The sequence below is a fragment of the Lactuca saligna genome, chromosome 8 (genome assembly GCF_052625555.1).
Source record: "Lactuca saligna cultivar CGN05327 chromosome 8, ASM5262555v1, whole genome shotgun sequence".
In the NCBI taxonomy this organism is placed as follows: Eukaryota; Viridiplantae; Streptophyta; class Magnoliopsida; order Asterales; family Asteraceae; genus Lactuca; species Lactuca saligna.
The window spans coordinates 127,587,198-127,614,982 of NC_136424.1; the positions used below are offsets into that span (position 1 = coordinate 127,587,198).

Genomic DNA, 27,785 nt, shown 5'->3' on the forward strand with positions numbered 1-27,785 from the left:
AAAGAGGGTCGTGTTTGTCCATGAAAATGCCGTTGTAAGGTTAAGCAAGAAAAAAACACAGAGGAAGAAGAAAGGAAAGTAGTTGTTGCCTTTCGTTACCATAACAACGCGTTGCAACATAACACCAAAAAACGCATGTTCCAGCGTGTTAACGGTGTTTTCAGCCATTTTCTGGTGTCCACGTTAGAAAAACACCCATTATCGTTGCCCATACCATGCAGCCTTAATGATATCTTGCCGTTTACCGAAAGATGGATAAATTTTACTACCAGAGCTGACATATAAGTAATTGTTTGTGTTTATAATTAATTCACTTATGATAAATGTCCTTTTTCAAAATATATAAGAGAAGATGCTTATTCAATCTCAACATGCAACAACCTTAAGTCCCCAACAGTGCATCTTTTGTAAATAGTCTAAAAGCGACTTGCAGATGCTTGGTGAACATTGTCCTCACCATCAATGATGGGACATAAGTTGAAAGTGGCTGCTACCGACAAACTTTTCGTTTAGGACATCAAAAACTGTCATCGAATTTGGTGAATAGCCCTTTTACACAAAATAGTATCAAACTACATGATCATAAAGTATTAGAAAATGCACACACTTGACACTTGTCATTGGCATAGATTTCATCAATAAAGTAATAACATGGTTACGATCATCAAATGTTTTTCTAATAAACTTAATCAATAAACTTGATATTTCACCATTGATATATGGTATAGCCAAGTGACTAATCTTATTATATGGTGGGATGTTGCGGTCCTCTAAAAAACCTAACTGAATGGTGACAAATAATGTCAACAATCAGTCATTGTAACCATTTATCACTAATATAAAATTAAAACAGAAGTAAATAGTATAAACAACAACATGGTTAGAAATGAAATGTTTGCATGAATATAAGAACTGGTTAAGTGGTTAGTCATGTTTGCACAACATTTCTATACAAAAGATGCCTTATAGTAGCCATCAAATTGCGACCAACTAAAACTGAAATGATACTGTAGACCTCCATTTTCCCATGAAGTTGATGAAGTATAGACATCATAAGAGCTAAAGTACAAGTGATACCACTAATAATAAAAAGACCACCAAATCTATCAAGCTTTAAGGCCTGGGGCATTGTAGAATTTCGGGAGAGAACAGATAATCGATTTCCAAACCATGTGTTTTCCACACTTTCTAGAGTTTTATCCAATCTTATTCTAGCGATTACCCTTGACACGTCTTCGACCAGTGGTGAACCTTTTTGGAAGATCTGGAGATATCATATCAGTCAGATGTATATAATATATGATAATATAAATCAAACTCTATATGGTTATGAGAAATGTAAATTTTGTATTGGCATATGTTTAACTATTTGGTATATATCTAGAACACTTTTTGCTATCGCGATGTTAGTGCCAATGTTCATTTTTAATCCATGTCAACGCTAACAACAATTATTTTTTCAATAAAATAATGTAATAATAAGATGTTGTAGTTTAGAATACTATCCAAACAAGAAAATAACTTGAAAATATAAATATTTTATATATTTATGAACAAACGACGCTCTATAGCCTGGAATATTAGCTTTAGAATGTTGATCAACTTTATTTTGAAGTATTCCATACCAAGTGATGAATGCTAGGTCACGTTGATGGTACTGGTAAAAGGAGTTAAATGTCTATTGTCATATTATCCTGAGCAAATAAATTTCAAGGAAAATGATTACAGGATATATACTTATGTAATAAATGTTTTTTTTAATCATTACTACAATGTATTTCACCCCAAATTCTTACAACATACATAGTAGGAAAAGTAAGGTTCTATTTCCCGATTCATTTACCTTATGGATATTAGCCGATTAGAATATTGTTATACATTTAGGAGATTATTTTATTATTGTATATATCCTTTCCTAATTATTTGTATATGTACCTCCTCTATATATATATATATATATATATATATATATATATATATATATATATATATATATATATATATATATATATATATATATATATATATATATATATATATATATATATATATCCTTAAGGGTATATAAACTAAGGTACCCAAATTCACCATACTACGTCGTTTTATATCATATAATACATTATAATTGTCTAATGTTCTTATAATTTAACTTCTAACTTAATTTACTTCCAAGATTTTTATAATTTACACATTTATCATCCTCTTACGTAATTTTCGTTTTCAACTACAATATATATAGCCTAGTAGGTGTTGGGTAAAAATATGTGATGTAAGAGAATGATAATAGTGAATTTTCAAATATCTTGAAAGCAAATCAAGTTAGAGTTGAAGTTTAAGAATATTATAATGAATATATCAAACGAAATGACGTATTATAATGTGTTTGGGTACCTAAGCTTATATACCCTTAAGGGTATATTCACTTTTCCCATATATATATATATATATATATATATATATATATATATATATATATATATATATATATATATATATATATATATATATATGGGATCTTTATTCAATGAAAGTACGGGATACAATTTTACCATATTAACTGTTATGGTATCACAGCTTGGACCCTAAAATTATCGCCTCCCTGCTTCAACCCAAGCTATGACTTCATTCTTCTTCATCTGTTGAAATCATGTGATCTACCCATCTCCATCTGCTAAAATCGATATATTCATCTGCAACCCTAAAAATTTTCAATCCATTCATCTGCTGAAATCGAAGGTTTCTTCATGGGCAAATATGATTCCGGATCTAGTGAAGTGAAGGCCACGGCTCTGCACCCTGCATACACTGTGACGAACGTTCAGTCAAAGATTAGAACTCTTGATGGTGTTAAGGTAACATACTCTTCATGGACCAAGCTTTTTCGCCTTCATGCCCTAGCATACAAGGTCCTGGACCACATTAATGGAACGAAAGCCCCTGTTGAAACTGACCCTGGGTACGACCAATGGGTTAAGATCGAAGCCCTTGTTTTACAATGGATTTACAACACTTTATCTGATGATCTAATGGTTCGTATTCTGGAAAGTGATACCACGGCTCAAGCAGCATGGAACAAGCTCAAAGCAAACTTCCTCAACAACAAGGGTTCACGAGCAGCAACACTTGAACAAGAATTTTTTAATCTTAATTTGGCAACATGTTCATCAATGGAGGCTTATTGTCAGAAACTCAAAGATTTGGCTGATCAACTCGAAGATATCGATAACCCGGTCACCGAATCAAGACTTGTTCTACAGATGGTTCGAGGTTTACCACCTGAATTTGATGTTGTAGGGACATATATCAATCAAAGTTCTCCATCTTGGGAGACAGCTCGTAGTATGTTACAACTAGAGCAACACCGAAAAAACGCCCGACAAAACCAATCACATAAAGCCCTTGCCTGTTTCTGATGATCGATTACAGAAAAACCTTACAGGGGCTGCTCAAGCTAACCGCAATCAGACCCCCTCTTATCATCCCTATTCGGACAGTAGACAACAACTGGGCAATAGCCGAGGACGTGGTGGGTATGGGCGTGGCTGCGGCCGTAACCCTCGAGGCCGGGGGGGGGGGGGTCGTGGTTAGCAGCAAGATTGGAACCAAGGTAACCAATACAACTAGAACTATTTACAACAATGGAACCCGCCACCATCCCCATATCCATCACAGGGAAATAACCATCCAAGGACTCACTGGGAGAATAACTCGTTTGCACACAACCTCGTTTATGGTCACACATTGCAGCATGGGTCCCTTGGTCAACCTCCGATCCCACCTTCAACAACACCTATTGCAACCCCTAACCCACTATTTTTCGGTTATTCAGACTACACTCCATCAGATTTAGCTCAAACAATGCAGCAGGTCAACCTAAATCCTATTGATCAGAATTGGTATATGGACTCAGGTGCTTCAACACATCTTACATCAGATCCAGGTAAAATATCTAGTCTCATGCCAACTTCTCCTATAACTTCTTTTTTCATTGGTAACGGGTCTAGTCTTCCAATTCACGGGTCAGGCTACACCACTCACTATACCCACTCTCGTTTCTATGTCTTAAAAATATTCTATTTACTCCAACCATCATAAAAAATTTATTATCTGTTTGTAAATTCACTATTGATAATCAAGCTTTGGTTGAATTTGACCCCTCTGGTTTTTCTATTAAGGATCTCAAGACTGGAGCTCTTCTTTCTCATCATGATAGCACGGGTGATCTCTATCATTTCACACCCTCAACTTGTCCGTCTGCCCTACTTACCACCTCCTCTCAGGATTCTTGGCATACTCGCTTGGGTCATCCAGGGGCTCCTGTTTTAGATTTGCTTTGTTCTAGTTTTTCTATTAGTTGTAATAAAGCTATGCATTCTACTTTATGCAATGCTTGTCAGTTATCTAAACATATAAGATTGCCATTTTATGATTCACATTCTTTAACTTATGCACCATTTGATATTATACATTGTGACCTTTGGACATCTCCAGTTTTGAGCAAATCAGGTTACAAATACTACATGGTTCTTATAGATAACTTCTCTCACTATGTCTGGGTATACCCTCTCAAATTCAAATCAGACACATTTCTCAACTTTAAAAAGTTTCATAAATTCATTCAAACTCAATTTAACCGTACCATTAAAACATTCCAATGTGATATTGGTGGTGAATTCAATAATAAAGAATTTAAATCCTTTGCCGACTCTAACAGTCTTGTGTTCTACTTTTCCTGTCCACAGACATCTCAACAAAATGGACGAGCTGAACGGATGATTCGTCATCTCAATGACATCATCTGCACCCTTATTACTCATGCCTCACTTCCCCACTTCTTTTGGGTCGAAGAACTCCATATGGCCACATATCTCCATAATATCCTTCCTACCAAACGACTCAACTTCGCTACACCAGCTTTCTCTCTTTATGGTTGTAAACCTACATACGATTATCTTCACACCTTCGGTTGCAACTGCTATCCCAACATTTCTGCCACTCAATCTCACAAACTTCAACCTCGCTCCATAAAATGCGTGTTCCTTAGTTACCCTGAAAACTTTCATGGTTATCGGTGCTATGATCCCTCAACAGGCAAAGTTCATTTATCTCATCATGTCACCTTTGACGAGACCTCATTTCCTTTTGCCGACACCAACACCTTGACATCATATGACTTCCTTGACGACCCACCACTTCACTCTTTTCCATTCTCAACATCATCATCTTCCCATGATTCCCTAAATCAACCACCTGTCACTAAACCACCCTCCCAACCCCCTATCTTAACATATACTCGCAGCTCCAAGACGACACCCACTCCCATTGCTCCAACCACCACACCATCCGCCATTCCCACCACCAACACACTAACCCCATCTACCTCTACACCTAACATCGAAGACCCACAACACAATCCACCATCACCCACTCCGCCCAACCCACCTCCTTCGGCTCATCCTATGACCACTCATTCTTGAGCAGGTGTTACTAAACCTATCTCTCGTCTCAACCTCCACATTACCACCTTATCTCCTCTCTCGCCGATTCCTACCTCTATATCCATAGCCCGGTCTAATCCTAATTGGTTACTAGCCATGGAAGATGAATTTAGAGCGTTACAGGCAAATGAAGCATGGGATCTTGTCCCTTTCCCATCTAATAGTCCTGTTATTCGTTGTATGCGGCTGTTCCGCCACAAGTTTAAAGTAGACGGTTCGCTTGACAGATATAAAGCACGATTGGTTGTTAATGGGAAATCCCAAACGGTAGGGATTGATTGCCACGAGACATTTAGTCCAGTTGTGAAACCGGCTACTATTCGGACCGTTCTTAGTATCACTATGTCCCAAGCATGGCGGATCCACCAGTTAGATGTTAAGAACACCTTTCTTCATGGTGATCTTCATGAGACTGTTTTTATGCACCAACCTCCATGATTTGTTGATGCCCGGTTTCCTTCTCATGTATGCCATCTCAGGAAATCTCTATATGGACTTAAACAGGCCCCTCGTGCCTGGTATACTAGATTTGCCACTTTCATCACCTCACGTGGCTTCCGGAGCAGCATATGTGATTCTTCACTATTCATATATCAGCATGCTCGACACCGTGCCTAGTTATACTCTATGCTGATGACATTATCTTGACGGCCCCTGATTTTTTTTTTTGCACAATATTATCACCTCTTTGTCTCAGGAGTTTGCAATGACTGATTTAGGGGCCCTTCACCATTTTCTTGGTATCACGGCCACACGTGATCAGCATAGTTTGTTCTTGTCGCAAGCATCTTATACTCGTGACATTCTTCAACGAGCTTCTATGGATTCTTGCAAGCCTTGCCCTACCCGGTAGACATATCCACTAAACTTAGTGCCACGGATGGTGAACTTCTTGCTGATGGCACCTTATACAGGACTCTTGCTGGAGCTCTACAGTACTTAACATTCACTCGCCCGAATATTACATATGCTGTTCAGCAAGTTTGTTTATTCATGCATGCCCCGAGAGAGCCCCACTTTCAGTTCATGAAGAAGATTTTTCGGTATCTAAAGGGCACCATTAACTATGGTCTTCAGTTGGTTGCTTCCCCATCACACACTTTGACTGCTTACTCTGATGCTGATTGGGGTGGATGCCCTGACTCTCGCAAATCTACCTCTGGCTATTGTGTATTCCTTGGCCACAATCTAGTCTCTTGGTCATCTAAACGACAACCTACGATCTCCCAATCTAGCGCGGAAGCAGAGTATCGAGGAGTTGCAAATGCTGTCTCAGAGACCACATGGTTACAGAATTTGTTACTTGAGTTGCATTTTCCTCTTCGCAAGGCGACGATAGTCTATTGTGATATGATAATGTTTTTGCGGTTTATCTGTCTCAAAATCCAGTTCAACATCAGCACACAAAGCATGTGGAAATCGACATACACTTCGTGCGTGAGAAGGTCCGCCTCGGTCAAGTCCGTATTCTTCACATTCCTTTTTCTATGCAATATGCGGACATATTTACCAAAGGCTTGCCACGTTACTTGTACCAACAATTCAGATCCAGTTTGAGCGTTCGTCCTCCCCCCGCTCAAACTGCGGGGGACTATTAGCTTATTAGAATATTGCTATGCATTTAGGAGATTATTTTATTATTGTATATATCCTTTCCTAATTATTTGTATATGTACCTCCTATATATATGGGATCCTTATTCAATGAAAGTACGGGATACAATTTTACCATATTAACTGTTCATGGAAACTTTCCGTTGCATTTCCAAATATCTATTTCCATGACTCAAAATCATTACATGAAAGAATAACCTAACTAGTGGATGCATGAATCACCCCATAAGATAGATCTGTATGTACGTAAATTAGTGCAGATGATGAAGATGAAGGGGTATAGTACTTACAAAGGCAAAACCTGAAGTGATAGGTTCAGAAGAGACCAAGGCATAGTCACCAGGGTACTTGCTAAGAAACATCTTGATGTATGGAATTTCATCAACAATGGCATCAGCTTCACCGTCTTTCGATAAAGCATGAGCATAATCCTCATATGAGTAGTATGCCCTCTTCTGATGACCTTCAAAGTGCATGTTCCTAACCGTGACTCCTCCTATAAAAGAGCCTCCATGAAACCCCACAATTCCACCCTTTGAAGCTAATTCAAATTGCTCTACTGTCAACAGTGAAGTCAACGTTGCTGTGTAGCTCGTGATCAAGATAAGCAAAATGAGTAACCAGATAAACATTACAAATCTTGACAGATTGCTCGACAACTTCTCTCCTACAATACAAATGCAACATACCCACTCTTAGATTTTGATTAAATTCTAATTCAGAGGGTATATAGAGTGATCTTAGCGAGAAAGAGAGACAACTTTGAGCAAAAAAGATGGTCAACAGGATGTGCCAGAAGATTGTTCCAAGTCGATGAGCCGGTGAACATTCGGTTTCTTGATTCATACTTTCAATAGCCCAAACAACGAAGCCAGTTAGAATAAGAGAAGCCATAGCAGCTAGCCATAGACCAATATCAAGAGGCTTCAAGAAAAACCACAAGTCTTGTTTCTTGATTCTTACTAGTGTTCCTACACCCAAATCCGTGTAAGTCGCTGTAAAGTCAACATACTCAGATCTGTTCGCCAAGATTGTTGAATCACCCACAACTGCATCAATTTCCTGTCCGGAAGCAAAGCCATAGACTACAAAAATTGGATGTCTCTCTAAGTAAATCAATTGGTTAGTGTTAAATTTAAAGTAAACAACAAATATACCTCAGCATAGACCTTCTGTACGAGGTCATCATAAGTGGCATTCTCAAATGAAATGAATACGTAGGGCACTTCATATGGTAACAAACCAATGCATGTCTTGAATACATCTACGGAGAACCCAACAGCAGTTGTAACATTTTTCTCAGCATCAAAATCTACATCAATGAAGTTCTTAAAGTTTCTTATCTTCGAAACACCAATTTTTAATCTTTTATTCGGAGCTGTACTTAAAATCCGACGTTTTGGAGCAGTTGTAGCTTCGGTACCTAAACTAGAATAGAGATGGATGTTGCTCCTGATCCCTTGTGAATGTGTCCAATATCCTACTCTCCTCTCACCATAGTCGATGGCATTCATAATCTCATATCCATTGGATCTTATTTTTCTTTCACTCAGATCAAACTCACCGCTTATACCCTTAAATCTTGTTTTCAAAACCTCATGTAAGAGCAAAGTCCCACCATTAATATGTGGGACTCCAACCTCAACCTTCTCAACAGACAAGGCAAGTGCCCAAATGGTGTCATATGCCCATATGGCAGAAACAGGAACTTCTTTTGTTACCAAGGTAGGGTACTTCTTGTAAAAGAAATTATGCCATCTTGTTGTTAAGTTATATAGTCTGCTGGATGCGGGAACATAAGACCGAAAACCTAGCGCCCCTTGTAATGACTCAATAACTTCAAAGTTTGTTGATCGAAAGAGATCAACTGTCTTTTCAGTTAAAACCCACCCATATTCTTCGCTAACCATTTGTAAACTTTTTGCTTTTAGGAAAAGTTTAGATGCTAGTGAAGGTGACATATGTACAATGATTATAGTTGTGTGAAAAGTCATGAACTTTTTCAACTCTTTAGTGATGTCATCAAGCGTGGCAGACGCTGAAATGGCACTTCTATAACTTATCTGGATGTTTTTTTCTTGGAATGACTCAGCTAAATATGGTAAGATCTCCCTCCCATCGTCATTGTCTTCATGAACAAAGATAACATTGCTCCATTTATATGATTCCACAAGGGCAGCAATGCTTTTGGCCATAGTGCATTCGTCTTCTTTGATTTGGAACAGGTAAGGGTATTCCATTGAGGACGAACCAGCAAAAGAAAATATAGGAACTTTAGCTTTATTAGCAAACACTGATAATAGCTTCGACTGAAGATGTGTTTCTGGGCCTATGATGGCTTGCACCTTCACGTTTTTGAGAAGGTCATCTACTGCTCAAGCAAGCATAAAAAAAAAATTTGAAGACAAATTAGTTATCTGAACATATAAACTGTTTCAAAGTAAGAGTCGAAGGAAAGGGAAAATGCATAAAAACACAACCTGTTATGTATTTATATATACGTACGAAAAAAACCCTATATTATTTAAAAAAGACATTATTTTTTACCCATCTAGTTAATTTATCCAAATTGTCGGTAAAAACCTGTTAATTAATCGGATTCATTTAAGTGATCTGGTAATTAAATGTGAAGTGGGCGATGACATCCTTTAACCTCTTAGATGTAAAATGAGTGGCTGATCTAGAAATAAAATCAAGTGGGGTCCATGTACATTAAAAAAAAATTTCAACACACTAACAAAAATTATTAAATCCTAAAAAAAATCTAATGAATACAAACAATAATAAAATTATAAAATCCTAAAAGAATCTAAACAGTTAAAGGGAGAATCTTTGTTCTAGAAGTATCAATTGAACGGAAATTTAAGGTTTATGAAGCTTGAAATGTGTTGAAATAGATTAATAGATTTTTGATTTTAATCCATATTATTGTGTAGTATACATTAGTGGTGAGAGTCAAGTGGGGCCATGGACCCCACTAGCTTGGTTGCATGTAGATCTGCCGCTGGGTAAAACTCGATCATTAGCCATATTATCAGCCACATAATATTCATAACGAGTTTTAGCTCTTGATAGATTATAAGATGATGACACGGATTAATATGTTTTTTACCAGAAATTTGGATAAGTCGAGTGGTAATAAATAACGTGCCTTTTATGAACAAGAAAATAATATGAGTTTTTGTTTTTTTTTTCAAATATAGTATGGTAGGTTGTACTTTTTCTATATTTTGCTCTTCAAGAAAATAAATAAGTGAGCCTACCAGCTGACATAGCGTTTACCAGATCTCCTTTGGAGTTCCTAGTGTGAACAACTATCCTTGTTTTGTAACTGTGATTAAGAGCATAAAAGTCATCTATGGCCATGGTAATGCACCTGTGAATAGACTTCCCTATCCATGACTCCATATCTAGAATAATCCCCATGTCTATTGACATATCTCCATTTACTTTGATGTTTTTGCTTTCTGATGGAAGTACGTGTGCACCTAATTCATGGTTTAAACAGCAAAAGAGTATTAGAAGGGAAAGGCTGATCTTCTTCTGCTCAACCATCACCATCTTTGCAGATATGTGCTTCTTCCGAACTACTTGTACTCAGCTATATTATATGCATATAACGTGCATGAACCATAAACTATACTAATAAAGTATTACAACTGACAGTAGCATTGATCTTGCACTTGATTTCTTTATGAACGGATGATAATTAGTTGACAATGATATATCAGAACCGGAAAATTGAATCTTGAAGGAGTCAAGCCAATCTCTAGGTCCCAGCAAATATTAGGCTTTCTTTGGTTCAAATACGTCCAAATGATAATATCTAAAATCCATGGATAGGAAAAGAATATTTTAAATAAGAAATTACCTAATTTTTTTTACAAGACTTCGTAATCCGTTGATATTGTCGTGATAATTTTTCTACAAGAGTTAGGAAGTTGCCAATATTAATAATTAGAAGTGAAGATATAATACTCCATTTTTTTATTTACCATCCTAATGCTTCATCAATGAACTTTCATTTCAGGTCAGAGACTTTCAAATTGGATCACATGTCATGAATTCAAATATACTCCATCGCGTCATTTAATGGTTACAAATACTTCACATAATATTACAAAATTGTCATATGTCGACAAGCTACCAAGAAATTACATGGATATGGATATCTTCGTTGGTTATGAATAATTTTTTGGCAGTTGACTTGAAACCTCAGTTTGACTTGGTCTAAAAAAATATTTGACCCACTCGAATCATCGTAATTCCATTTTCTCTTTTTTTATTTGGGCGATGGCAAAAATAGGTGTTAGCTGGAAGTGGATACTGGATAGCTGGTAGTGAGTAGCGGGAAGCTGTAACTTTTATTTGTTATATGAGTGTGGCAAAAATAACTGGAAGCTTTTTTAAATATATAAAATTATATAAAAGGATAATTGATTAAAAATAAATTAATATATAAATATATTTTTAACGATAATTATTGAAATTGATTTCAAAAGCTCAGTAGCGTTTTGTTAAACACTATATGAAGTAGTTTTTGGATTTGAAGCGTTTTGTTTAAACTAAAGTTAAACGTTCGTACTATCAAACAAAACTTTTTGTTTAAAATAGTGTTTTCTCAAAAGCTAAAAGATAGAAACTCCCATAAATTCTGTACCAAACACGCCAGGAGCTACTAGAAAACTAATCCGACGTATCCATTAACATGGTTAATTGGTTTCCAAAAGGATACCATCCAAAAAGGCTCAATAGTGGCAGAAAAATTTCCACTGCCTAAGAAAAATAAGTTTTTGAATAAAATAGAGTTATTGTTATTCAAAAAAGTGTTTAACGATTTAGTATAGTTTTAAAAATATTACTTAGGTTATTTATATATTTATTTATTTTAAATATCATTGCTTTTTTCTTTTATTTTAGTTTTTTACTATCTTTTTTTAATATCAGTTTTTTTATTACAAATTATTTACTATTTTTAAATATATGTTTATCATAGATGCTTTGATGTTATTTATACTAATTATAAAAACAATTTTGAATATAAAAATTTAGCAATCTTCAATTAAACTAAAATTATACATACAATGTTTTTTAAGGTGCAAAAGCTCAAATATTATACATACAATGTTTTTTAAGATAAAAACTCTAACATTGTTCGTTACAAAAAAAAACATCACTATTAACTTGAATTTGAACTTGTAGCAAATACTTACCTTATAAAAAAAACAAACAAAAATAAGAGAATAGCCACAACAATGATGTAAGGTTCCATTTTCACAACAAAATTTTTTCATTTTATTACAATATAACTTCCCATTTATAAATTCATTATTAAGAAAATCGTTTATTCTAAAATACATTTACTAAAAACCATAGTAATATAAGAACCACAGAATCATCATTTTGTTGATGAGTGTGTACAGTCCTACCTCCGCCTTTTCACAATCACCGATAAAACCTGAAAACATAAACAACTAGGTATGCACAAAGCTTACTGAGTTCCCCTAAAATACAACATACAATAAGAATACATACAACAACATGCATACATGAGCCTTCAGCATGACTGGACCACCTCGCATGCCTACAAACTATCTGAACCGCTCTTAGAGCCTTCAACATTAGTAGAACGCCTCACTAGGCCTTCAGCTTATCTGGATCGCTCTCCGGGCCTTCGGCCTATACGGACCGCCCTGGGTGTCTTGGCCTTTAGCACAAAGCAGGATCGCCTTAACCCACTACCACCATATGTCAAGATATAAGCAATCAAGGATCAAGTAGGTACATAATACACGAAAACATCAATCATATAGCTCAATACCGCCTGCTAGTCCTTTTACAACATACTATATTGCTACCAGCTAACCTCCATGAAATGCGTAACCATAGGTAATCTAGAGCTATGACCAAACAAGGAACACACACAAAAGCCTAGATCAGGAGTTCTTAGGCTATCCTACCTAACTACACAAAACCCTTAGGGCACTCCACTAGAGAATACCAGTATACCACTACTACAACAACCTATCATATAAGGATATATGCACAGGTTTAACACCCAAAATTTCGAGAAGAAATTGTTGAGAATAAACCTATTTCAAGATGAGCTCGGCGAGTTGGAGGGATTAACTCGATATGTTCAAGATGGAAGGATCGAGAGTGTTTAATGAACCAAATTGACGAGTTGAGATGCCTCAACATAGCGAGTTGGCAACTGGGAAGGAAACCCTAATTTTTTAGGGTCTTGCACCCTATTTAATGGCCTTAAGTCCTTTTTCTAGCCTTCTTATCAGCCTCCATTGTTATCAAAACCTTAAAACGCGTTGTAGCCTCCATTTTTAAGTTTTTAAGCCTTGGAATGGAGTTTGGTATTCATTTTGTGCATTGTGAAGGAATTAGAAGATCTTTAAGTTTCTAGCTTGGAGAAGGAAGTCTTGGATCTAGAATCACTCCATTTCTTGTAGTCACTTTAAGGTATCAAGTTCATACCTTGATTTGTAGATGATTAGATCTCCTCATTTTCGAGTTTTCTTGTGTTTTGGCCTCTTTTGGGGATGGTGATGGAGTGAAGTCATTTAAGGGTTGTTCTTTCAAATATGAGTTGGTTTTGGTTGAGCTTAAAAGTGCAAACTTTATGCGGATTTTGGTGTCATGCATGCATTAAGTCAATTATTAAGTCCGTTCTAAGTTTAAGAGCTTTATTGAGACATGCATGAACGTAAAGTTGGTAACTTTACGTGGCTTTACAGCTCAAGGAAGTCAGATCTATGTTTTGGAATCATGTCCTTATGGATTAAGTGCTTAATATTTTAAGATGTGGGTTTCTGGCGAACTCGGCGAGTTGGCTTGGTTTTCCTCGACATTTTCAAATTGATAAAGAAACTCGACGAGTTTGTTGGTTAACTCGGAAAGTTGACTTGGTTTTTCCCGATTTGTGCAGTTGATGGAGAAACTCGATGAGTTGAAGGACAACTCAGCGAGTTGGGTCAAATTGGATCATTGACTTTGACTTTCGATTTATGTCTTTGAACAAGTTTGTCCTAAGGGGTACTTGAGGTAATCTGAATTATAATAAGGAACATTATGGGCTTAGGATAAGGCCTATATAGGGTTGGGCTCAATTTGGAAAATTTGGCCATTAGTGGGCCTTTGTGGATCTTTTGGTTTTGGGCTTCAGTTTTGGTTCATGTTGGGTTAGAGGTAAAATGGTCACTTTACCTTAAGTAACGATTATGGATTATAGCTTGGAACCTAATTGCTAATTGGGTGTATTGTTGGTATTGATAGCTTGGGAAGCTGGCAGGGCAGCAGCTAGGGATTTCTTTCAGGGAGCTTCTACATTCAAGATGAATTTTCCTCATTATACTTGCGTGTCGAAGGCACTAATGCCAGCCCTTTGGATTGTTATCATGGTCTATCGTATGATTGAGTACTGTGGTGATTACTATATCTGTATCCTGGTAAATAGGATGATGCTATGCTTGTTAGATCTTCCTGTTATCTGTTATGGCTATATGTTTTCCTGTAGCATGTGTTGATGTAGTGTGGTTGGGTTGAGACTGTACTACTTTGTGCTGCCAGTCAATAAACCTGATAATGTGTAGATCGATACATTATATGTATGCTTATCTATTATGTATATGTCGACATGGTTTGTGTGTGTGGTTGGGTTGAGGTGGACCTACGTTGTGCTGAAGACTAACAGACCTAGGGAGGCCCGAATAGAGTGAAGGCCTGTGAGATGGAACAGTTGGGATGAAGGCCCGGTGAGGTAGTCCAGAGATGCTGAAGGCCTAGTGAGGCAGTCCATACATGTTGAAGGCTCTGTATGCATGTTGTTATGTGTATATGTTATTTGTTGGGTGTTTGTACTTTAGGGGAACTCACTAAGCTTCGTGCTTACAGTATGGTTTATGTTTACAGGTACTTCAGTGGATCTTGTCAAGGTGAAGCCACAATCGTACACATCCTCGCATTTTGGACTTATTATTTCTTGGAAACTCTGATAATGTGAATATTTTGAAAAATATGTTAAAAGTGATTCTAATTTTTAAATAATGTTTTGGGAACAATGGTTTTTGTAAGCATTTCTTTTAAAAAAAAGTTGTTTTGAAAAGTTTAAATCTTATGAATTTTGTTGAATGTTACAAGTTGGTATCAGAGCCTTGGTTTGAGTAAATTGGAGGAACACTTGTGTGAATCCAATCTCAAACTAAGGAAAAAGGTTTTTAAAACAATTTTCAAATGGTTTTCAAAATAATTAAGGAAGATGCGATGTGTACGATCAGCCGGAGCTAGTAAGTTGACCCGAAAATACCACACAATTATTTGAGATTATGTTATGTTATGTTAGAACAACATGCTAGTGATAGGCTAGGGATCTTCAGGAATTACATGAGATAATTACATGATTATGTGATGCCTTAGTTACTATAGAGTTCCCTTGTTTAGCTATTGTGTGGCTCTTTCGAGTGTGATCTGACTATTGAGTGGATACGCTAAGTCACATGCTACATGGTTTAAAGAATCTTAGGGGGAAGGGTTTGGTCCTGCTATCTAACTCTTGTCTTATTCCAACTGTTGTGGGATTGAATCTTTTAGCCTAAGATTGTGTAACATCCCGAAATCAGGTATATCTCTTTCGCCCTTCTTCTTTCCTTAAGTTGTCAGTTTATCCCTTATGTAGTTTGTGTGATAATCGAGTATGTTGGGTGTAATAGGGTGTACGTCGCGCGTACTCATGAGCATATTAATGACGCGGAGGATGCCTGGTACGCGAGGCGTACCAAGCCCATAATGAAACCCTAATTCTAAACGAGTCTCGTATTTAAAGAACGTTATGGCCTTAGTGTTGGATACCATTTCCAGAGACTTGTCCATCCAAAACCCTAATCCTTGTTGTTGTAGCTAGAGAGTTCCCTTGAGAACTTGTGGGTGTGTTCTTGAATCTTAAGAGTGGATAGGAAGCTTTGGAGAAGAAGGTGTAAGAGCCCAAGCACGTGGATCCGAGCTTAGCAATGTGAGAAGCTTCATTTGGAGGTATAAAGCTTCATACTTTCTTCCTTTTATGTAGTGTGTTTTTATTTGGGTTGTTTTAGGGTTTTTGTCCCAAAAGTTGATGGCTTTATGAGTTGATGAGCTCTAAGGACCTACATCTTTCTCTTGCTAGTGTATTTCGTGCTATAAGGTCATAAAAATCCAATCTTGGTCAATAAGAACTAGCCATGAATGGGTTATGCGCTTAAGGAAGTAAATGTATGAGGATTTTGAGTGGTTAAAGCCAAACCAGCCACACAAAGGCGTAAAGTATTCGGCTTTATGGACTACGAGACTATATGGGGTCCAAATCTGTATTTTGAGCCAAGGTCTAAACAGATTAAGATCATGAAGGGGAAAATAATGAAACTGGGATGTATGCTGAGTGAAAAATCCCAGTACGTGGGGCGTAGGGTTAATCAGCCCTATACCAGCGAAGAGGATGAGTACACCCAGCGTAGGGATCTGGTACACGTAGCTTACTTGTGGGTGTTGAATTTTATTGACTTTTAGGGTTCAGTCAACAAATGGACTTTTGGACTCACGAAGGGGTAAAATGGTCTTTTACCCTTCTGAGAGAGAGGGAGAGAATAAAAGGAGGGGGTGGTCTAGCTTAATGAGTGCTGTTATTAAACTAGAATTTTTGTTTATGTGTTAGATGAAGGCTAGACCGGAGATTCGAGTATGAGATTATTCCGAGCTAGTTTGAGGTGAGTCTTCCCACTATATGTTACTTAGAGTGGAATTAATATGTGACCGGAAAGTCTTATGTATTGATGTGAGTTATGTGAATTTATGTGGTATGTATATGTTGTATGTTTGGGACCGAAAGGCAATCATAGTTATAGCCGAAAGGCAATCAGAGTTATGACCGGAAGGTAATCATAGTTATGGCCGGAAGGCAGTCAGAGTTAGGCCGGAAGGCAAATCATGGTAGGGTCGGAAGGTCTACCATAATTGTGGGACCGGAAGGTCCCACTGAGATACATTGGCTGGAAGGTCTTACAGAGTTATAGCCTCGACTGGCTAATTTTTATTCATGTGGTATTTTGGGGAACTCACTAAGCATTCATGCATACCGTGTTATGTGTTATGTGTTTCAGGTACCTCCGAGGATTGCAGGAAGGCACCGGCGTGATTGTACATACGCTTTGGATATGGAGCTATGATTGTGGATCCTGTATTTGAAATTATGTTTTGAAAACTTTGTTGACTATTATGGTGTTTTATATAAAATGACATGTGTTTATAAAATTAAAAGTGAATAGTTTATTTGAAAATTTATTTTGTTACAAGTTGGTATCAAAGCCTTGGTTTGAGGGATTCAGATACATCTTCAGGCATGTCTGAACTCAAACTCAGGATTTGAGAAAAGTTTTCAAAAAGAAACATTTTTTCTAAAAAGAGTAAAAGATTTCAAAGAGCGGAAAGAAGGAGTGTTTACAATCAGCCAATGCCTGAACGGTGATTTACCAAAATACCCTTGTGTTGTGTGTTATGAGATGTGTTATGCATGCTAGAGTAGGCTAGGTATTCATATTTTGGACTACAGTAGCCTGATTTGTGATGCGTTAGCCTAGGATTTACTGTTGTTGTGAATTACTTCGAGTGTGAGTAGGTAGCAGGTAGGAGCTTATGAGAGGTATACTAGAGGGTGGCCTAAGTTCAACAAGATATAGAGTACTTGTGATATGGGATCCTAGGAGGAGGACTTGGGGTGAATACTGATGTGGTGTGGATCTAGTATAGGGCTCGTACTACTGGAAACATCGGGTCGATAAGCAGCCCAAGTAAGAATCCTAAGGGTACTAAGGAACAAGTAGGGTGAATAGTCGAGTGCAAGAATACTCGAGCGAGTCTTTGATTTCCTTTGTGTTGTGTTTCAGAGACATCATGGTGGGTACGCGCCACACTCCAGGGAGCAGAAGTGCTAGCAATGATGAGATTCGTAGGATGATTCATGATGAGGTGGCTGCAGCCATTTGAGCTGAGATACCAAAGATGTTTGGGTCTATCAAGACCACGTTGATTGAGACATTTGATGAGTGGTACACTACTCTTACTGATGCTGCTGTTGCTACGGTCACCGGAGCCGTTGTTGCTGCTAGGTCACAAGGGGTGACTCGTCGTTGTACCGGGAGTTCAGCAACACGAAGCTACTAGAGTTCGATGTGACACAGGATCCGATAGCAGCGATGAGATGGATATCTGATGTTGAGGGATGCTTCTATACCTGTTCTTGTCCGGAGCATCTGAGGGTACGGTTCGCGTTGAACCAACTTCGCTTGGGAGCAAAGGACTGGTGGAAATTTGTGATAACTGATGTGACAACCCGAAATTTTCATTCGGTCAAACTCTAAAAGTCAATCACTTCATATTATAAGTCAATTTCATTTCTATTTGTTTTTAACAAATTTAAAGTTAGTTTGACTATTATAATAATTATTCTTTAAACGAACGGGTGAAAGGATATGCCGTCTCAAGTCTTGAAATTTCAAAACCGCGAATACCACGTAGCTTAGAAGTTCATGGCCAAACTTTTATGTTTGGGCCTCAAATTACACTAAAAACCGTAAACTTATGCTTAAGCATGAGTTTACTCCCCAAAACACTCACTTCTCATTTGCAACATCTAGAGTAAACTCCAAACACTCTCAAGTATCATCCCAGTTTTCGCCCGATTTCCCGAAAACGTAAGTATTTCTTGACTTGATTAGTTAATATAACATAACAACTAGTGATTACACATCTTTTCATCCATCAATTGTTGTGTTTTGATTAGATTTCCAAAAACACCAAGAACACACACTAGTGTTCTTGGGCCCTAAGCACCTTTTCAAGCTTCCAACTAGTAAGTATTCCTACCCTAGTGTATTGTAAGGCCTGTTATACTTCTATACATCAAAGAAACTCAAGGAAACACCAAGATCAAAGGTGTTTACGGTTCAAGAACCCTTGAACTGTAAACCCTTCTTTAAGCGCCAAAAGTGTGTCATAAGGTGCCTTAGTCCATTCACAAACCTTAGGGACAAGTCTAAATCCTTCCTTGATGAGTTGATCACATAAAAAGCACAGGAATCTCCCATTTATATGTGTTTACGGTTTGGGAAGCTCCCAAAACCATAAACACCCCAAAGTGAGAATAAGTGGCCCTTATTTCATTCATATGCCTTAGTGACTAACATGGTTCCATTCATTGTTGAGCTAAGGACTTGAAAACATGAAAATACCACTTTCCATATGGGTTTACGATAGTAAACCCAAAAGGAAATGGCCTTGGGGTCGTAAACTTCTCAAAGGAGTGTAATGATGCCCTAATCTCTTCCAAAGGCCTAACCATCAAGTAGAAATGCTTCAGAGGACTTGCAAAACCTCAAAACAACTTATGGTCAAAAAGTGAGGAGTTTATGATTGTAAACTCTTGAGTTTAAGATCGTAAACTCATTAGGTCAAGGTCATTAAAACTGTAAACTCCAAAGGAGTTTACCCTTGAACCCCAAACACAATAGCAAGGTCCTTTAACACTTGGGTGCAATCCTTATGACTTGTAGCACTTATATAAATTGTTTTACATGACTTAGGATGTCGTAACTTCTTCAATTAGTGGTTTAAAGTCTAATTGAATACATATATGTGTGATCATATGTTAACTTTGATCATTGGGTGAGAACAAGTCTTCACTTGTCACCTAGCTTTCCTACATCATTTAGTTAATCCAAACCACCATCTACAAGTGAGTTCATACCCTTAATCCATGTTTTAAATGATTTTAAATGCTTTAATTGGGGGGGGGGGGGGGATACAATTAGAAAACAACATACTATAGAATCAATCATATGTGATTCATAACTGTGTTTTCATCTAACTGAGTTCACATGTTTCAAAATGTGATGTATGAAATGGCTTTCTATCTTAAAAATACTTTGTTATCAAATGCATTACTTTTGAAATGTTTATTAAAATGACATCAAGTCATTGTTATTTATTGTTCAAAACTCTTAAATGTCTTACAAAACCATTTTCGTATTCTTGATCAAAACTATATCTATACACTTATGTTCGTATATATATATATATATATATATATATATATATATATATATATATATGTATGTATGTATGTATGTATTGATATGATAGTTTTCATCCTTCATTCAATTCCCACACTCTTGTGTATCAAGGGTTATAAGCCTTCTTGGACATCAGTTACCTTCTAGTAAACTATTATAGGGATAGTTAGGGGATAAAAAATATTATTCCTATTACAAGGAATTACACCAGAGTCCGTTCATTCATGAGTCTATACTAAATGCTATATGAAGAGATACACTTACATGGATACTTGTACCTTGATGCTATATGATGAGATACTATTACATATCATACGTGTAGTTTAATTCTGCCTATCCTAGTACAAAAGGATATCATACATGACTAAACATTCTGGCACCCACCTGTTAGCAACAGAGGTAATGAACATCTTCGGATGCCTACGGTTAATACTTATACTATGAGTACCTTTACGGGACTAACCATTCCTACACCCTGCTGTTAGCTATAGAGGATAATGAACATCTACGGACATTCAAGGTTAATACTTTTCGGCAGTCGCGATGTTGTTTTTATCCTAATACAAAAGGATAATACTTATATGGCTATATTTTCCCTATTACTTTTATTTTGTAATACATTCACATAAACGATGAGGTAGACTATATATTGTTAATAGTAGTCATATAGGGGAAAAACCATCTTTATTACTTTCATAACATTCAAGTCTTGGTAGAAGACTACTTTTATACTAGTAGGAAATATGGGATAAAATTACATGGATACTTGTACCTTGATGCTATACGATGAGATACTATTACATATCATACGTGTAGTTTAATTACACCAGTAGGTCCGACAGAGGTTGCAAATAGCCAGAGTCGTCAGAAGAGTTACGCAGATAGATGGTAATCCGAGCTTGAGTTCCATGTCGGAGATTTTGTGCTTCTGAAATTCTCCCCATGGAAAGGAGTAATTCGGTTTAAGAAGCAAGGCAAGTTGGGGCCTCGATATACCGGACCTTTCAGGGTAATTTATGGGGTAGGCAAGGTAGCATATCGGTTGGAGCTACCGAAGGAGTTGAGCCAGATCCATAGCATATTCCATGTGTCCCAGTTGCAGAAGTGTGTGACTAATGAGACAACAATAGTACCATTAGAGGACATTCAAGTGGATGCGAGCCTGAATTACATCTAAAGGCCGATCGCAATCCTAGATCGGAAAGTGAAGGTTTTGAGGAAAAACGAAGTGCCTCTGGTTCAGGTCCATTAGCAACATCGAAGGGGATCCAATTTGACTTGGGAACCGAAATAAGAGATGTGGTAGCAGTACCCCAAGTTATTTGCGGAGCAAGACTTCAAGGGCGAAGTCTTATTCTAGTGGGGGAGAATTGTAACATCCCGAAATCAGGTATATCTCTGTGGCCCTTCTTCTTTTGTTAAGTTGTCAGTTTAGCCCTTTTGTAATCATGAGCATATTAATGATGTGGAGGATGCCTGGTAACGCGGGGCGTACCAAGCCCAGAATGAAACCCTAATTCTAAACGAGTCCCCTATTTAATGTATGTTATGGCCTCAGTGTTGGCCACCATTTCCAGAGACTTGTCCATCCAAAACCCTAATCCTCGTTGTTATAGCTAGAGAGTGCCCTTTAGAGCTTATGGGTGTGTTCTTGAATCTTAAGAGTGGAAAGGAAGCTTTGGAGAAGAAGGAGTAAGAGCTCAAGCACTTGGATCGGATCTTAGCCGTGTGAGAAGCTTCATTTGGAGGTATAAAGCTTCAGACTTTCTTCCTTTTCTGTTGTGTGTTCTTATTTGGGTTGTTTCAGGGTTTTTGTCCCACAGTTGAGGGCTTTTATGAATTGATGATCTCTAAGGACCTAGATCAGTCTCCTGCTAGTGTATTTCGTGTTATATGGTCATAAATGTCGAATCTTGGTCACTAAGAACTAGCCATGCATGGGTTATGAGCTTAAGGAAGCAAGTGTATGAGGCTTTTGAGTGTTTAAAGCCAAACCAACCATGCAAAGGTATAAAGTCTTCAAATTTATGGACTAGGAGACTGTAAGGGGTCCAGATATGTATTTTGAGCCAAGGTTTTAACGAGTTAAGACCATGAAGGGGAAAATAGTGAAATTAGGACGTACGCTGAGCGTAAATCCCAATACACGGGGCGTAGGGTTCATTCAGCCCTATACCCGCGAAGAGGACGAGTACACCCAGCGTAGGGATCTCGTACACGTAGTGTACTCATGGCCGTTGACTTTTGTTGACTTTTAGGGTTCGGTCAACAAAAGGACTTTTGGACTCACGAAGGGGTAAAATGGTCTTTTACCCTTTTGAGAGGGAGGGAGAGCATAAAAGGAGGGGGTGGTCTAGCTTAATGAGTGTTGTTATTAAAGTAGAATTTTTGTTTATGTGTTAGAAGAAGGCTAGACTGGAGATTTGAGTCTGAGATTATTCCGAGCTAGTTCGAGGTGAGTCTTCTCACTATATGTTACTTAGAGTGGAATTTATATGTGACCGGAAGGTCTTATGTACTGATGTGAGTTATGTGAATTTATGTGATATGTATATGTTGTATGTTCGGGACCGGAAGGCAATCAGAGTTATGAACGGAATGTAATAATAGTTATGGCCGGAAGGCAGTCAGAGTTAGGCCGGAAGGAAAATCATGGTAGGGCCGAAAGGTCTACCATAATTGTGGGACCGGAAGGTCCCACTGAGACACATTGACCTGAAGGTCTTACAGAGTTATAGCCTCGACTGGCTAATTTTTATGCATGTGGTATTTTGTTGAACTCACTAAGCATTCGTGCATACCGTGTTATGTGTTATATGTTTCAGGTACCTCTGAGGATCGCAGGAAGGCACCGACGTGATTATACATACACTTTGGATAGGGAGCTATAATTGTGGATCCTGGATTTGAAATTATGTTTTGAAAAATTTGTTGACTATTATGGTGTTTTATATAAAATGACATGTGTTTATAAAATCAAAAGTGAATAGCTTATTTGAAAAATTATGTCGTTACAAATTGTTTAAATTGTGAGGCATGTGATTGTATTCATGTGATAGTCGTTTGGCACCAATGGAGAGTTGCGTGGAAATTAGTGGTATGGTGAGTAGTATGGAGTCAGTCGGCCAGTCGCGTTATCAGATAAGGAGGCAATGGTTTCCTTAGAAGGGCCTCAATTCGTAGCGGGTCAACATGAGGAATTATCAGCCACTCTTGATAGAGTGGGAGCAGTTCGAAGGTGCATTGGTGTTGGGAGTTTGAGATCAAGGATTTCATAGGAGGATCCGTCAGATTTTGTTGCATTTTTGTGCCAGTCGGTTCCTCTGCACGAATGTTGCTTGCTTTGTGCTTTGTGCTTTGTGCAACTCATAGGTGATGTGAGTTAGATATTAAGTGAAAATGTCAAGTCACATGTGAGAAATATTGGATAATCTCATAGTGATAGTTTTGACCCTGCTGCGCAACTATTGTCTAAGTCCAACTGTTGTAGGGATGAGTCTGTTACTCGAAGGATTATTTGAGCCTTGTTGCATGTGATTATATTCATGGAATAGCTAATTGACATCGTGAGGAGTTCTTTAGCAGCTGATGTTAGAGAATTCTGGAACCCTAGGATAGCTGTCACACCCCAAAACCAAGAACGGCGGAAACGTTCTAGGGCGGAGGACGTCATGTAGAGTATTACAACACAGTAAATGTAAATAAGCAAACAACATCATCCATTGCATTAAATATATAATTTTAATACAAGCGTGTTCTGTACAGTATAGACACCAAAAATAATGTATATCAAAATAATAAGATGAGTCTTGAATGCGCTCCATCTTCTCAAAAGCTGGCCTCGGTACCTGTCTACTGATGACCTGAGAATACAAGTTATTTTGAAAGAGTTTATCACCATTAAGCTGGTGAGTTCATAAGTATTTTAGTGTCGGTATTTGTTATCCAAAAATGTTTGAACATGTATCATGTATAAGTTTGTAAAATGTATGTAAAGGTTTGCAATTGTTTGTAAAAGTTTGAATCTCTCAGAAAAACCTATAGTTTCTATTAAAGTAGCCTTCTATCAAGGCTTAATTGTTTTGTATGCTCGTTTGATGTAAAAGCGTGTAATTTCCCAAGTGTAACAATCATTTAACAAAATATAGTTTGTACATTAATGTTCAAGTGAGGTTATCACTAAAATATGTAATTGGTAAATGATTGTAGTACTGTAGTCTTGTCATATAAGAACTACTGTTGTACTAATTACCTTAAACCGGATTTATATTAAGGCATTATGTGATAAATTGCACCATACTATCGACTAGTAACAACGACATAATGAATGGTCGTAATAAAGGAATGACGTTTGGCACCCGCAGACCTGCAGGTCCGGCTGTAGCTAGCATCAAGGTGTAGGATTGTCAATCCAGTATAGATCTATACGCAAACTCACGCTCTCCCTCCAAGAGAATTTTGGCTACAACTCGAGCCATGACATTTAAGTCATGCTCCGATTTAAATCACAATAATTAAAGTATTCATGTATATGTAATGTTTCTCATTCTAGTATAGTTGTATATGTATTGTTTCTAGTATAGTTGTATATGTATTGTTTCTAACATCGTTGTATATGTATTGTTTCTAGCATCATTGTATATGTATTGTTTCTAGTATCATTGTATATGTATTGTTTCTAGTATAGTTGTATATGTATTGTTTCTAGCATCGTTGTATATGTATTGTTTCTAGTATAGATGTATATGTATTGTATTACCCCGATGGTAACTAGCTATCGATGTACTGGTAAATATGAATATGGAAGTACTTTCTATGTCTATACATGTATATATGATATATAACTAATATGGAAACGACCCTCGGATGGTCACCCGAAATCCCACCAGACCACATCTCAGTGCGCGAAAAGGAAATAGGGCGGATGGCCTTCCTAAGCCCTTAAACATTACTTATATATATATATATATATATATATATACATATATATATATATATATACACACACATATATGGGCATGCAATTTATAAGAAGTAAAACAAAGTTTAATAAAAGCATTTGATAAGTAAAAAGAGTTTGTAAAACATTTGAAGTGAAACAGTTTCATAAACAGTTGAACAGTGATAAAATCATTGGTTTTCTAGTTATTAATCACATGTGATTAACGCAATCACATGTGATTGATGTAATAACTATAAGTATTTGACTTGTATTCCCCCCCATAAAGTATTTAAAACATTTAAAATTATTTTCAAGGTTGATTAAAGGGGTATGAACTCACTTGTGGTGAGTAGATTGGATTGATGTATCGGGTACCGTGCTATGTGGCAAACGGAGACTTGTTCACATGTTCGAGCCTAGTTATCATATAATGAGCATATATATATATATATAACTAATTAGCCAAATAATAACTTAACAAAGTAAGTTAAGACACTTAGGAACATGTATACACTTTATATAAGTGTTATAGGTCCTAATGGTTGCATCTAAGTTGATACGAGACAAGGCAGAAGGGGTTTAAAGCACAAATGACCTTGTATATGAGTTCACCACCCAACAAACCCCACCCTTTCGAGTTTACGGCCATGAACCCATGAGTTTATGGCCGTGAACTCCTCACATGGTGGTTTTGGGTGTTTTGAGGTGTTATCTTGATCCTAGAATAAGCCTAGCCTTGTTGGAATAATCTTTGAAGTAGTTTAAGGCCTTGGAATGCTCCTTTGGGGAGTTTACAGCCAAAGGACCATATCCCCTAGAGTTTATGGCCGTAAAGTCCTATGGGGTGCTGGTTTTAATTCATTTGAGGCCCTTGCACATGTAGGATAGCTTCCATGTTTTTATCTAAGGCTAAAGGGGACAAGAGGCACACATTTGTGCCTTCACTTGGAGTTTACGGCCCAAGATATGTTCCTTGGCCATAAACTCTCTTTAAGGAGTGATTTTGATGTCTTTGGTTCCCCATTCAAGTCCCAAGTAGTCAAGGTTAATTGTCTTAAGGCCTTAGGGGTGTTTAAGGCATACTTTGCCTTTGAAAAAGGGGTTTACGGCCCAAGATCCTTCCTTGTCCGTAAACTCCTAAAACCCTATGATTTTGAGGTGTTTTGGTGTCCAAATTAAGCACAAGAATTAGAGGGTAAAGTCCTTATGCTTTAGGGGGTGATTTAGGGCATTTATGACCCTTAGAAAGGGGTTTACGGCCCAAGAAATGTCCTTGGCCGTAAACTCCTATTACTTGTGTTTCTTGAATGATTTCTAGCCTCAAATGATCATACACTATGTCCTTAACTAGTTGCTTAAAAAGAAAATGGGACTAGGTAGCCTTTAGGCTTCGTTTTGGAGTTTACTCCCCAAGAACGTTCTTGGGCGGTAAACTCCCGGATCTTGCAGTTTAGACATGTAATTGATGTTATAAAGCATATAACAAGTATTGAAACACATTTAGGAAAGTAGACTCACAATCCGGGATGAAAACCCGAAGATCCGTCAGAGAGAATTGGCTTTTCTCTAGATGGAATTGTGAATAATGAATTAATTAAATTCAGAAATCTATTTATAGTCCTGAAATATTTTGACAGAAAATATTTTTATTCCGGAAGTCGGACTATAACATTATGAAACTTACAATGTTCAAGTTTCACAATTATAGGAGCATCCACTCTCCTGATATATCCAGAAGCGTAAACCCTAATGTACACAAACTTGTTCGGAAAAGTCTGAAAATCATTGAAACTGGACTAGCTTCTATTGAATAGATAATGTTTGTACAAATGGAAATTTCGAGTTATCACATCATCCCCCCGTTAGAAGGAATTTCATCCCGAAATTAGAATTTAAGCAACTAAGAAGTTATAAATAACTAAGCGAAAAGATGAGGATATTTCAGTTTCATCTGATCCTCGCGTTCCCAAGTGAATTCTGGTCCTCGCTTGGCGTTCCAGCGAACCTTCACGATAGGGATATGGCTTTGCTTCGTCTGCTTGACCTCACGGTCCATGATCTCTACAGGTTCTTCCACGAAGTTGAGGCTCTCGTTGATCTCGATCTCGTCGAGTGGGATTACGAGAGTCTCGTCGGATAGACACTTTTTCAAGTTAGATACGTGGAATGTAGAATGTACGTTACGAAGTGTGTCGGGTAGATCGAGTTTGTAAGCTACAGGGCCGACTCTTGCGAGAATCTCGAAAGGCCCTATGTACCTAGGATTAAGCTTCCCACGCTTACCGAAGCGTATCAAGCCCTTCCAGGGTGAGACTTTGAGAAGGACTCGGTCTCCCACCTGAAATTCCAAAGGTTTTCTATGTTTGTCAGCGTAGCTCTTTTGTCGGTCTCTAGAGGCTTTCAATCGTTCACGAATATGGACGATCTTCTCTATCGTTTCCCGAATGATTTCCGGACCAGTGAGAGTACTGTCGGAAGCTTGCCCCTAGCTAATTGGGTATCACCCACCTCAGCCCAGCACAGAGGGGATCTGCACTTTCGGCCGTAGAAGGCTTCAAATGGTGCTGCCTTTATGCTCGTGTGATAACTGTTGTTGTAGGAAAATTCGACGAGGGGTAAATGGGTA

General features: G+C 37.6%; 1 protein-coding gene across 1 annotated transcript; it reads right to left on the reverse strand.

The window, feature by feature from the left end:
- Positions 1-894: 894 nt before the first annotated feature.
- Positions 895-10,782, reverse strand: LOC145011467 (glutamate receptor 1.2-like). The gene is made up of 5 exons (XM_078970196.1): positions 10,375-10,782; positions 8,269-9,482; positions 7,873-8,173; positions 7,402-7,778; positions 895-1,264 (listed from the first exon to the last, which is right to left on the reverse strand). The coding sequence occupies exons 1-5, from the start codon at positions 10,670-10,672 to the stop codon at positions 929-931; spliced, it is 2,526 nt and encodes an 841-aa protein (XP_078826322.1). The 5' UTR covers positions 10,673-10,782; the 3' UTR covers positions 895-928.
- Between the last annotated feature and the right edge of the window lie 17,003 nt (positions 10,783-27,785).